Source organism: Triturus cristatus, chromosome 4_1 (genome assembly GCF_964204655.1).
Source record: "Triturus cristatus chromosome 4_1, aTriCri1.1, whole genome shotgun sequence".
Lineage (NCBI taxonomy): Eukaryota > Metazoa > Chordata > Amphibia > Caudata > Salamandridae > Triturus > Triturus cristatus.
In genome coordinates, this window is record NC_140585.1 from 8415837 (window position 1) to 8428248 (window position 12412).

At 44.6% G+C, this 12412-nt stretch overlaps 2 protein-coding genes across 2 annotated transcripts in view; one reads left to right on the plus strand and one right to left on the minus strand.

Annotated features, from left to right (window-relative positions):
• Positions 1-9681, plus strand: part of LOC146839282 (uncharacterized) — a 98839-nt gene extending 89158 nt beyond the window's left edge. The window contains exon 3 of the mRNA XM_085651309.1: positions 6226-9681. Within this exon, the coding sequence (XP_085507435.1) occupies positions 6226-7499 (1274 nt within the window). The 3' untranslated portion in view covers positions 7500-9681. The remainder of the gene's footprint in view (positions 1-6225) is intronic.
• The window catches only part of LOC146839281 (uncharacterized), a 396410-nt gene that overhangs the window by 236095 nt on the left and 147903 nt on the right, over positions 1-12412 (minus strand).

Here is a 12412-nt window from a genome sequence, read left to right on the forward strand (position 1 = left end):
ACATTCTAAAGTCACTCTAGTGATAGTCTTCATTTCTACATGTCCCACCCTCAATAGTTGCAAATATTACTAAAATACGGAATATTATTGGACAGGGCTAGGGGAGTTTTCATCACACTATGCCGATATATTTATTTTTATTAAGGTACCATTGATTCGCAAACCCTTCCCCTTTAGCTCATTCATGCTTCCTTTCACATTCATATATTTTTTCAACTTTGAATAACAATTTTAATGCAGGCTCCATAGATGAGGCATGCACGTCTTCACTTTCCCATGTCTTCTGCCCTTGATATTTGGCAGCAGTTCACTTTTCTGGTCATTGGGTCATATTTTGAATCTCCTGAGCATGCACGACTCTTCGTCATTCGACTCCATTTTCTCTCCCGGTCATATACGAAACCGGCCCAAATGCACACTGTTGATAAAAGAATCATAAACAAATGTTATTTTCTCAAATATATAATTCTCACTGTTCACCACCCACTTTTACTCTAATCCATGTTATTTTTATTAGTGTAAGCGGCTTTCTTTTTAGTTCAGGCAAGCAGATGCCAGGTATGCGATTGCGAAAGACCACATGTTAGTCCTTCTTGCGCATGCGCAAAGATTTCCCTCCAAAAGCGAGTAAGTCACGTTATCTCTACGAAATTCTAGCTTGCACATGCGCAAAGTGTTTTTACAAATTAAAGCGGTTTTAGTCGCGTTGCACTTTATTTCACATTAATTAAGCATGCGTAAAGCTTTCTTCCTGTGTGTCGGTGTTTGGTTTATATTAGTTTCGTCTCATTTACAACTTTTAACGGTTAGTAAAAGTTAATGAAGGATTTGGTCCGAGCAAGTTGCGTTTCTTGAATCCTTGCTCCATCAGTATCACCTAAATTACAGGCCTTGGGTGTATGGTATGCCACTCTACGAGGGACGTATAAGTAAACTGAATATGCCATTCAGGTGTAAGCCAATATTACCATGCATAGGGGAGACAGCACAAGCACTTTAGCACTGGTTAGCAGTGGTAAACTGATCAGAGACCTAAGCCCACAAAAACAAATTCAGCAAAAATGGAGGGGTGAAGACACCGGTTTGGGGATGAACTTGCAGAGAGGGCCAAGTCCAACAAATTCAATAGCTGTTTTCTTTAAGTGCAACTAACAAGCTTATTCTTGCAGTAGTGGCATTGATCCTTCATGAGTGACTTCCAAGGTATATCATCGGTAAGGACGTAAACGTTAGAGAGATGAGTTAAAGGCCGGCGTGGAATGTTGAGTTCTGACTAGGCCTTGGCGGTAAATTCCGTTCCGCTCGCGGAATTTGCGGAATTTGGGTATGACTTACATGCAGTGTAATCAAGACGTGTTCAACTACTCTCCGTGTGTGGCTTGGTTATTGGCGAGTACCTGGGCTGGAAGGATGCTATAACTGGTGACAAGATAGGGGATACGAAGCCCGTACACTGAAAGCGCTCTTCCAGAGAGTTTGCCGTGGTCCAGAACACTGCTCGTGCGTGCCACATGTGCCTCCGTTGAAGTGCAGAATCGATGCTGGCACTGGTGGAGTCTCAGCACAATGCCAGCCTGCATAAAATGCTTAAAGATAAAGACAGCGACACTGAAAGTCTACATTTCGCTGGACAGGAACTGAGCGAAACAGCTTCTCATAGAATATGTGGCGCCATTATGCAAATTAATGCCATTACGCTTTGCGGAGGAAGAACACTAAAGGCGGATGCAACCCGGTTACAAGGAAAGCACAAAGCAATAGTTCAGTACACATTACACTGAAATTCATGTGCTATGAAGCGAAGATTAACCTGATGTTTATGAAGAAATATTTAAGCACAAAGTCGACTAATGTTTTCTGCTTTCATGTACTTGTAGTGTACAAATATTTATCTCCTTACCAAAATCATTATCAAATCATCGTCTCACAACATGCTGGAGAGCAGTCCCAGAAAGAGGGTTGGGTTGGGTTTGTGGAGTTTCCCCAGACGAAGCGGCCCACCACCAAGGCTGCTGCATAAGGGGCCCAGAACAACTCCTTAGACAGCCATAACATACACCGCTCCGATGGACAGTCAGGGCGAGATCCAAGCTCCAAACGTCATTGAGGCTGACCCCGAAGCCAGCACATCACGAGGCGCTAGAGAAGCTCTGTCTGATCAAGTTCCACCGGAAGCGCCTGAGAGACCACTACTGTCCTCCAATGTATATACACGGCAGCTGCATTCTTAAAAACACCAACTGCGTTTGATACTGGCAAAAAACAGAATATTGTCGATAGATGGACTGCATGGATAGAGACTTTTGAAGAGTTCATAGATGCAATAGATGAAAAAGAGTATAAAGTATCTTGAGAAGCATGAAGAAGCAAAAGAAGCCATGAAAAAGAATTTACAAGAAGGTGAAAACACATATGATCAAATCAAAAAGGCCTTTAATGTCAAGTTTAAGCAGGTGGCAAATGTGAATTATAAACGATACATATTCAGCCAAGAATGCCAGAGACCAGGTACGACCATTGATGAGTTTGTTGAAAGACTGAATGTTTGGTAAAGCACTGTAAATTCAATTCATTTAAGATGAGGAGGCTACCCTCCTCGGAGTAATCGATGGGTGTCTGTCGTATGCATTTCAAGGACGAATGCTGATGGAAACTGAGCTTGGATCAAGTCCTCAAGGCTGCTTGCGCTGACAAGCGTGCCTATCGCCAAGTGACTGACATGGAGGCCGTGGGCGCCCAAAGTGCGTCGGTCATGAGCACGAAAAGTAAGCCAGGGTACAAGGCCGAGGGACACAATGTCCTGTCTCCACAGAAAAAGAAAACGTGTTACAGATCTGGACTGTCATTAAAGGTAAATGTCCCACCATTGGACAGATATGCATACACTGTGGTAATGCGAATCATTTTGTGACGAACTTGCAATCTGAAGAGTAAAATCAGTGCGTCGCAGCATGAAGACAAAATGGCCGACAAAACCTCACTGACTGGCGTTCAACGTACTCCCACAAGGCTAAGCGGTCACACCAATTGAGGCAAATCGACACCAAATGAAGTTGCTCATCGTCTAAATCGACAAAGAATTCCTCTGAATCTGTTTACAATGAAAGGGACAATGACAATTGTGCAATTTCGATGTTTATTTTAAAAAGGCATGCACGTATGGGGCTAGTCGAATGTGAGAAAAAATCCAAAGTGAAGACAATTCAACATGAAGAAGCACCAAATACATTCAAATGTCCAAAGATTATTTAACAAAAACGTTATGCTACATTCTCATGTCATGAGAGGCCAGGTCGCTAAAGATAATAATTTTTGTTAAATAATTAAGTTTGTTGAATAATAATTTTTGTTGCATGACACGAGTCCCGGTTGGTGGCTCTAATAGATATCCAAACATGCATTAGCATTTTAGCAGTGGCTAGGTTGGTTGTACTACGTTCATAATGAGGGATATTACTTATACATGAATGTATTTGTCTAATAATAAGTTGACCTCAAAAGTTTGTTTGCCACTTTGTTCCCGGTCTAATGTGTCATGTGCTGGCGGTGGTTGATTTAGGGATAGCGCTGGGATGCCCAAGGGTAACCGTGCGCGATATAAAACTCCAAATAATAATAATAATAATAATACTTTGTATGTTGTCGCATACCGTTTTGTAATGGCGCACACTGAGTATCACTATTAGATACAATTTTACTCTTTCAATATGGCGCAGCTAAACCTTTGCGACAGTCCTCTTTTCATGTCCATGATGGTACGAACAATGTATGTTAACGATGGTCCGGTAGCATAACGTTGTGTGAGCAAGCCCGAGGAGGATGAAACGCGTCACGTTGGGTTTTATGAAATATTATATATTATATGTATATGTTTAATTAATGTTTTATTAAATTATATACATTTATTCTTAATTTTAAACATTATAAAATATATTTGATTATGTTTATTTTATTTATAAGTATTATTTGGTTTATTTAACATATTTTTTTTTAAACTAAAAAATACCCTATATTTTTAAAAACGATATTTTTGACATTCTATATTTTATTTTCGATATTTTTGTACTTACCATGTTGTAGATAGGATGTCGATATTCTTGACATCGATATTTTTGCTCCGATATTTTTGTAGGTCGATTTTTTGACCTTCGATATTTTGTCAGTGATCCTGTCCAGCCCTCACTCAAAGGGCTGATTTACCCCCTACTGATCGTCTGGATCCAGGAATGGGCTGCAAGGCACTGTAGCACACTTCTGAGGGTTCATTTAAAGTCACCCGTTCATCAAAGACATTTTTGAGTATATGTACTGGAGCTCTGATCCCATGTTTTTAGACGCTGCTTGGGACTTGTAGCCAGACATTGTTGGCTGTACAAACTGCTCATTGCCACGAGGACTGCTGTGCTGCCAGGAGCAACCACCATTTTGACTAACTGCCTTGTTGTGTTGACCTGCAGCTGCTGGGCTGCAGGAGGGACTGCCAATTTGCAACCTAACTGCATGTGCTGTCTGCTGCCTGCCACCTCCTTTTGTGCCCCGAAGTGTTCTTCAAACGCTTGTTTGCTTGCCCCCTGTTCTCTCGAGATCTCAGGGCCATCAAAGACCTTGTCGCCTCTTTTCTCCAAGACTTTTGCTGGGTGAGCCCATTTTACAACGGCTAGCATGTCGCCAGTGCCCCCTTCTGCACCAAGGTAAAATTTTGTGCATTACAGGACAGTGCACCATGGGCCAACAGTGCAGCGCTCTGACCAGGGGATTGTCTTTGTGCATTCTAGGGAAGTACCCCATGTTTTACAAACCAACATGTGGTGAGCGTTGTTTCTCCAGCGAGAACAGCGTTGTTTCACCTGGAGGCGTTACCAGAGAAACAAACACGTCCTTGAGCCAGCGTGCTCACTGCAGCTGAATTGTATTGTGAACCTCGCCCTCGGAGTCTGGCAAGATATCGCCACTGTCAGATGCCACCAAGAACAAACTGGTGTGGCCCCTCTGGTCGTGAGACCCGAGGAGCAGCCCCATGAAGACTTGTGCTGCTCTGAGGTGGTACAGTGCAGTGTGTAAGGATGTAGAGCTACAGGAGCTGCACAAAGCCTTCAAGGCAGGCCTTTCGACGACACGTTGTTCCGTAACATGCGGCGGGCCAGCATTCTGAGGCTCATTCCAGCCGGCCTCGCCCTCTGGTTTTAACGCTTATACTGCACGAAGCTCTCAATGTCTGGTCCCACTCCCGAGACATGACAACATTGTTAGCAAGTTACAGATGCCCTGAGGACAGTGACCCTGCACACACAAAGGTACTGTGAGGCGGGTTGGGTCCAGAAGAGTGGTACAGCCGCCCTGCTCTCCTTCACAGGTGGCTTGGTTTCCCTTGGGCTAAGAGACGCAATTCAAGCGGCTCCGTACTCGCAAGAGCGTGAGGGGCATTTCTTGTCCAGCATTGTCTCTGCTCTGGAGAGGACCTCAAGAATGGCGCAGGGCCGTCCATAGAGGAGAACTGCTGGAAGACTCAAGCTCAATTACTGTCGAGCGTTTAATAGGTGCTCCTGCGCCCTAAGTTTGGTTTCTAAATGCAATCACTTCAACCACGTTCACAACAGTTACCGTATGAAGTGTAATAGGAGCGCAGGTGTGCTGTGACCTATGTTTTCATAGTAATTTGTGTTTTTCTCTGTCAAACCTGCATTATTTGCACTAACGGTGTGATTTAAGTCATTTTGGTCTTGTTTGTTGTACAATATAGAATTTATTTTGACATAATCCTGCTTGGAGTCCCTTTTGTAGTTTACTCACTGTGTTTCTGCGCGAGTGTGTTGCACAAACGCTCTGCACATTGCCTCTTTAAACAAGCCTGACTGCCCTGCGCCAAGCTACCAGAGGGTGAGCGCAGGTTCTCTCAGGTGTGTATCCGACTTACCCTGACTAGAGTGGTGGATTCTGCCTGGCTTAGGTGCCTACCCTAGCCAACCAGAAGCCCCATGTCCAACAGTGGTTCTTGTGAATCACTTGATTTCCCAGCATGCTCCTGCTGCAGAACTAAGTCACCGCACTTTGTGTAGGAGGACTAGCCACCATTTGTGTCTCAAAGGGAAGTGTGACTCTTCTTCTTAGAACATACATTTTTTTCTCCCTGAATTGTAACTTTTCACCTGTCTATATTATAACAATGCAGCTTTTTCAAGACATATTTCCTTCATGTAATTTTCAATGTTTTTTTCTATTTTGCAGAACAACAATCACATCTAGAAAGTCTGAATGGGATAGAGAGCCATAAAGGTTCCGGAGGCAAGATGAATTTTACTCAAAATATCTACTTAAGAAAACGGCGCAGAATGCACATGAGGGAGAGACGCTTTGCTTGTAATGTGTGTGACAAAAGATTTATCAATGAGACACTTCTTGTGAGGCACAACAAAGTACACACCAGTCTCAGGCCATATCCCTGCGGAACGTGTAAAAAGTGTTTCACTCAAAAGGCAACTTTTTTACAGCATCAAAGAACACACACAGGAGAGAGACCTTATCACTGCACAGTGTGTTCCAAGCGCTTTGCTCATAAGAAAGGCCTTGTACGACATCAAAGCGTACACACGGGAGAGAGGCCTCATCAAAGTGTACACACAGGAGAGAGACCTCATCACTGCGCAGTGTGTTCCAAAACCTTTTCTCAGAAGGCACACCTTGTACTGCATGAAAGAACACACACAGGAGAGCAGCCTTATCACTGCACTGTGTGCGAGAAGAGCTTCAGTCAAAAGGCAAATCTACTAAACCACGAACTAATACACACCGGAGAGAGACCGTATCACTGCACTGTGTGTTCAAAGCACTTTTCTCGAAAGGCACACCTTGTACTGCATGAAAGAACACACACTGGAGAGAGGCCTTATCACTGCACTCTGTGTTCAAAGCGCTTTGCTGATAAGGGATCCCTTGTACGGCATCAAAGAACACACACTGGAGAGCGGCCTCATCACTGTACTGTGTGTGCAAAGAGCTTCACTCGAAAGAAAATTCTTCATGAGCATCAACACATACACACAGGAGAAAAGCCTTATCGCTGCACCATGTGTGAGAAGAGCTTCCGTCAAAAAGCAAATCTACTAAAGCACCAAAGAAAACACACAGGGGAGAGACCTTATCACTGCACTGTGTGTTCGAAGTGCTTTTCTCGAAAGGGAGACCTTGTACGGCATCAAAGCGTACACACAGGAGAGAGGCCTTATCATTGCGCAGTGTGTTCCAAAACCTTTTCTCAGAAGGCAAACCTTGTACTGCATCAGAGAACTCACACAGGAGAGCGACCTTATCACTGTACTGTGTGTGAGAAGAGCTTTACTGGTAAGGCCAGTTTTGGACAACATCTAAGAAACGCACACAAGAGAAGCCTTACTGTTGCTCTCGGAGTGAAACGAGCTTTAGTCAAAAGAAACCTCAGGTCAGGTCTTCTACAGCATCACAGAACGCACCCGAACGAGGCCTTCCCACTGGGCCAAGTGTAAGAAGAGCGTTACTCGGAAGGCCTCTCTACTGCATCACCAAAGATTACACACAGGAGAGAAGCCTCATCAGTGCACTGGGTGTGAGAAGAGCTTTACTCGAAAGGCACATCTTCTACGGCTCCGAAGTTTACACTCCAGTGAGAGGCCTCATCGCTTCACTGGGTGTGAGAAGAGCTTTACTCGAAAGGCACATCTTCTACGGCTCCGAAGTTTACACTCCAGTGAGAGGCCTCATCGCTTCACTGGGTGTGAGAAGAGCTTTACTCGAAAGGCACATCTTCTACGGCTCCGAAGTTTACACTCCAGTGAGAGGCCTCCTCGCTGCACTGAGTGAGAGAAGAGCTTAACTCGAAAGACACATCTTCTTCAGCACCAAATAATACACACTAAACTGAACCCTATCACGGCTGAGTTTATGCCAGGAACGTCACTCAAAACAAAGGTTTCTACAACACCAATTGATACAAGATAGATCCATTTTCACTGTAAAAATCTTTTGTCCTGCTTACCCCAAAGTAAGTTTTACTGGAATGTTGTAACTTAGCGAGGGCTTATAGTCAATAATGCCTAATAGCCAGTGTTCCCTGTAGGGTGCGTGCATTTAGTGTAATAACCCTGAGAGCGCAAACTCCGTTGCGAAGCGCATACACTTCACACATCACCGAGGCACCATTTGCAGCTCTTGCTTTTAAAAAGCGAGCAGCGTGGAAAAAAAGATCTCTTGCGTGAAGGAGCACAGAGAGCAGATCTTGCGCCTAGCAACATACCACCGTGGAAGAGGGGAGAACGAGCAGCGTGCCTCTTAACTGGCAGTGTATCGGGTTGCCGAGGGTCACAAGTTGTGCAGCATGTGTTTTCTTCGCATGCCGTTTGCTGCACTAGTTTCAGAGAGAGGCTGCAGGGCTTTACAGGTAGCTGTGGCTCTCCGGGCGTGATCCGTGCCTTGCAGATTAATGTATTTTAAAAGGCCATGCACTAATTAGCATTGTTCAGTATTTAAGGGCATGATGTATGGCATACTGATGTTTAAGTCCCAGCTAAAACTGTTCAAAAGGCTCAGAGCATAATGGGATGCCTGTGCTAAACATATTTAGAGAAGTCATTTCTGACCCTGCCGCAAGCATGCTAAGGCATATGTGCCCCAATGAGGCAGCATCATTAAGATGAGTCATTTTCCCGGCCTCGACCTGGGCTCTGCAATTGCAGCTCTGGTCACCTGCGAAGCGTGATTGCGAGCAGCCATACAAGAATGTAAGGAGATATGATCGGTAACAAATCACATCCTTGTGTTATTTCTTTATAAATGTGCTGAGTGTTTCTCACTGCTAGTTGATTCTATTGTACCAACCGAATATAGGATTCATTTACCACCTCGCTTACATGAGGGCACAGCCTCAGCGCTCGCATGCTGTCTTACTAAACACACACTAAACTATTACTTACACGTCACAACAACTTTTACCTCACAGCTAGGGCTCTCAGCACAGCCCCCTATTTGCAGATGCCAAAGTCCCAACAAATCGAAGCCCATAGCCACAGAGGTACTCGCCTCCCGGAACGGACTTGCTTTTGTCTTAAGCCCAGGTGCTGCTCGCTCTTTGTGGTGCATGATTACCGTTGGAGCTGCAGAAAGCAACGTGGGCTCTTTTCCCATCCCATCATACCTTTTACCACATATGTTTAAGAGTTAGTAGTTGAACTGTGTTTATTGCAGATGTATGTAGACATCTTTTCCTAAATAAATCCCGCTGATCTTGCATTGCAATGGGTTGGGTCAGCATTCTGTGCATTTAAGATCCCCTCCTTTAGGGCGCACATTTATTTTTTGTCGTTCTGTAAGCTCTACAGCGCTCAGGCTTCGGTAGTGAAGAGTGCTGCCGCGACCAACTGGAAAGCAGCGAACCACCGAGCAGCCCCGTATCTATGAGTGCCGCCAGGTATAACTTGAGTTACCTCTTGTCAGAAGTACTGTGTCCAGACGGAATTTTTAATTTCTTTTTTCATCCCAGTTCTTTTTTGCTTTCCTCATTAGAAGAATGCAAAATACAACAAGACTTAGGGCAGGATGTACTAGCATCAGGAATACCGATTTCCTAATTGTGATTCTCTCTGAGTCGCAAATTGGAAATCGGAATTCCTAATGTATGAAACTCTTTTGAGTTTCATTAGCGATTGCTAGCGAGTGACAAATAGACCTACCTCATGCATACTAGTGAGGTAGGTCGCAATTTAAGACCCATTAGGAATCACAACCATCACAGAGGTGGCAGCCTGCTGAGGTCAGCTGACCATCATGTCTATGATTGGTTTTTAATAAAGCAGTCTGTTTTCCTTAAAGGATAATGAGATGCATTTAAAAAGAAAGAAAATAAGCTTTTTCGTTAAATGTTTTAAGAGTAGGCAGTGGGGTCCGTTGGACAACTGCCCGCTCTTAAAAATATTTGTTTTCCATTCTCGAAGGACGCCTACCTATTTGCAAATGGGTTACCACCTACTTCAGGGTGTCAGTAAAATTTGACCTTAATTCGGTCGCAAAACATTCATACAGCCCATTCAGATTCAGTAATTGGGAGAGATGCCGTAAACACGCCCCTTTTAAATACCAAATCGCAAACGCAAATTGCGAGTAGGTAGCGTGTTACCGAATCACAATTTGTATTTGGTACATTTGTAAAAGCATTTTTGCGGTTGGACGTTTCCGACTGCAAAAATGCTTCGTACAAGTGGCCCCTAATGAATTACTCCCCCAGCAGGAGAACTAGCCAATAGGGCACTAAACTAATGGTGCAGCGCCAGCTTTGCACGTGTGCAGCAACAGCGGTGGCATGAGCACCGGCACGTAGGGTTTTAAAAAAAAACAACGAATTAATCCCTGCAAGCATTCATTTCTTTGTGCTCCTCATGAGTGAAGATCTCTCTTTCAGCCTTCGGCTTGGAGATAATATTTGTTTGAAGTCCATGCTCGTGTTTTCCCAGCGGACGGCAGATGCTCCTGCTGGTCTTGGTCCATGCATCACACACTCCTGGTGGTGCTTGCCGACTCCTCATGCTTCTGTGCACTTTACCATTGGTGCAGCAGGTGCAGTGGCACGGGGCCCAGGACTGTGAGGGGCCCCTTGAACCCTGTAAATGACTGTATATTAGCAGCCCCACAACAGTCTCCTGAGCTCGTGGCATCCAGGTCTTTCCACAAATATGCATAAACCCGAGCTGGGCGTCGCTGCTAGCACTGATGGAGGGCTGTACGTTTTGGAAGGAGAGTCGATCTCTCTGGACCATGCTCAGATAAAATGATCATTATTACGAGTCACTGCAGTGCCGACACCTGGGCAGCAGTGAACCCCTCGTCTACCTCTTGGTTCATGCTGGGCTTCATTCTACCTAAAATAAGTTTCCGGTATGTTTCATTTAACAACAGAGTTTGCTTCCTAAATGCAACGGCAAAGTTAGATTTTAGTGGGATGAACAGCACATAGGATTATAACTACAAGTGTTTTGGAAATAGAAAACAGACACACACACGCATCAACCCTTTTATAATATCCACGAATTATGTCCATTATACTGCACTCGACATGTTGTATAGGATTCCTCCTCACACAATATCGCTTACCTTCAATATCCGAAAAGCACACAGTAGAAAACAGGAATACGTCCGCCAGCAAACAAACAACAAAAGAAAGTGAATAAAAACATCCCCCCCAAAAAATTCCGGGAACCAATAAAAAAAGGTAAACACGCCCAGATAGATAACAAATAGTTTACCACAAACGTAAAGCTAACAAGCCAGTCCAACTGGGACGGCTCTAAAAGTGAAAAGTGTCCGTCACGAGACGCTCCTTTCCAATGGCTGGCCACCGTTTAACATAAACGGTGATGGCAGCCAATGGAAAGGAGGGGCGGGGCTTAAAGCCCACTAGAGAAACCTAACCTAAAACATTAAATCTCGCCAGCGAGACTGCGCATGTCTGCACAGCCTACGCTAGCCGAGACCTAAGAAGGGTCGAGGATGTGTGGCATCTTAAAAGGCTTCAAGCCTGTGCACTGCGTGCCACAGATGTCCGCAGTGAATGCGTTAACCATCTGCGCTATCTTACATGCTTACTAAGACACAGGAACAACACTGTAAGTGTGTCAATTGTAACTGAGGATCCACAAACGTTTTGGTTTAGAGGGCCACCTAAACCTTTTAGTTTAGTGGCTACAAGCATTTTCTTTCTGTAGCACTTTGCACTGTGCTGCGGCTCACCATTACCAGGCCACCTTAAACTAAATACACTGGATGCGTGACACGTCATTTCCTCCTGCTTTACCTAAGAGGATTTGTGTTTCCAAATGTTGTGTAGTAGTTTAGTATGCCACACATGGCACTTGTGCAGTGTATACTGTGCTGCATCCAGGTGTGCTATTGAGTAGAAATTGTGGGTGTGTGATTATGATGGGATGTGATTGACCGCTCTGGGTTTGGGGCAGAGTGCAGTGTCGGCTTCTCACAGTGCACGTCAGTGGGTCCTTTTGCTGTTCAGACTGCACACACCTCCACTCTTTGTCCTCTCCACTCACCACAGAGAGTGAGGGTCACACGTGTGCAAATTGGACCTGTGGGAAAGTGCTTGGAGGAGTTACACATCCGTGCCAAAGGGTAACAAAATGCAGTGCTTGCTGCAGGCGGTGGTGTGTGTGTGGGGGAATGTTGCAGTAAATCAGATGAAAGGACGGTGCTGAAGAGGAGGAAAGAGATGATGCTCGCGATATGCATATGGAGGATTTCAAAAAGATGTGGGGAAAAGGGGTCAAGCTGTCTCTAACAGAGTGAGAGACTGCAGAGGAATGTGGTGTGAAAGGCAGAACTTTTCAGTTATTGTTATCAGAACAAAATTGTTGTTACTCATCTAATTGATACAGATAACAAG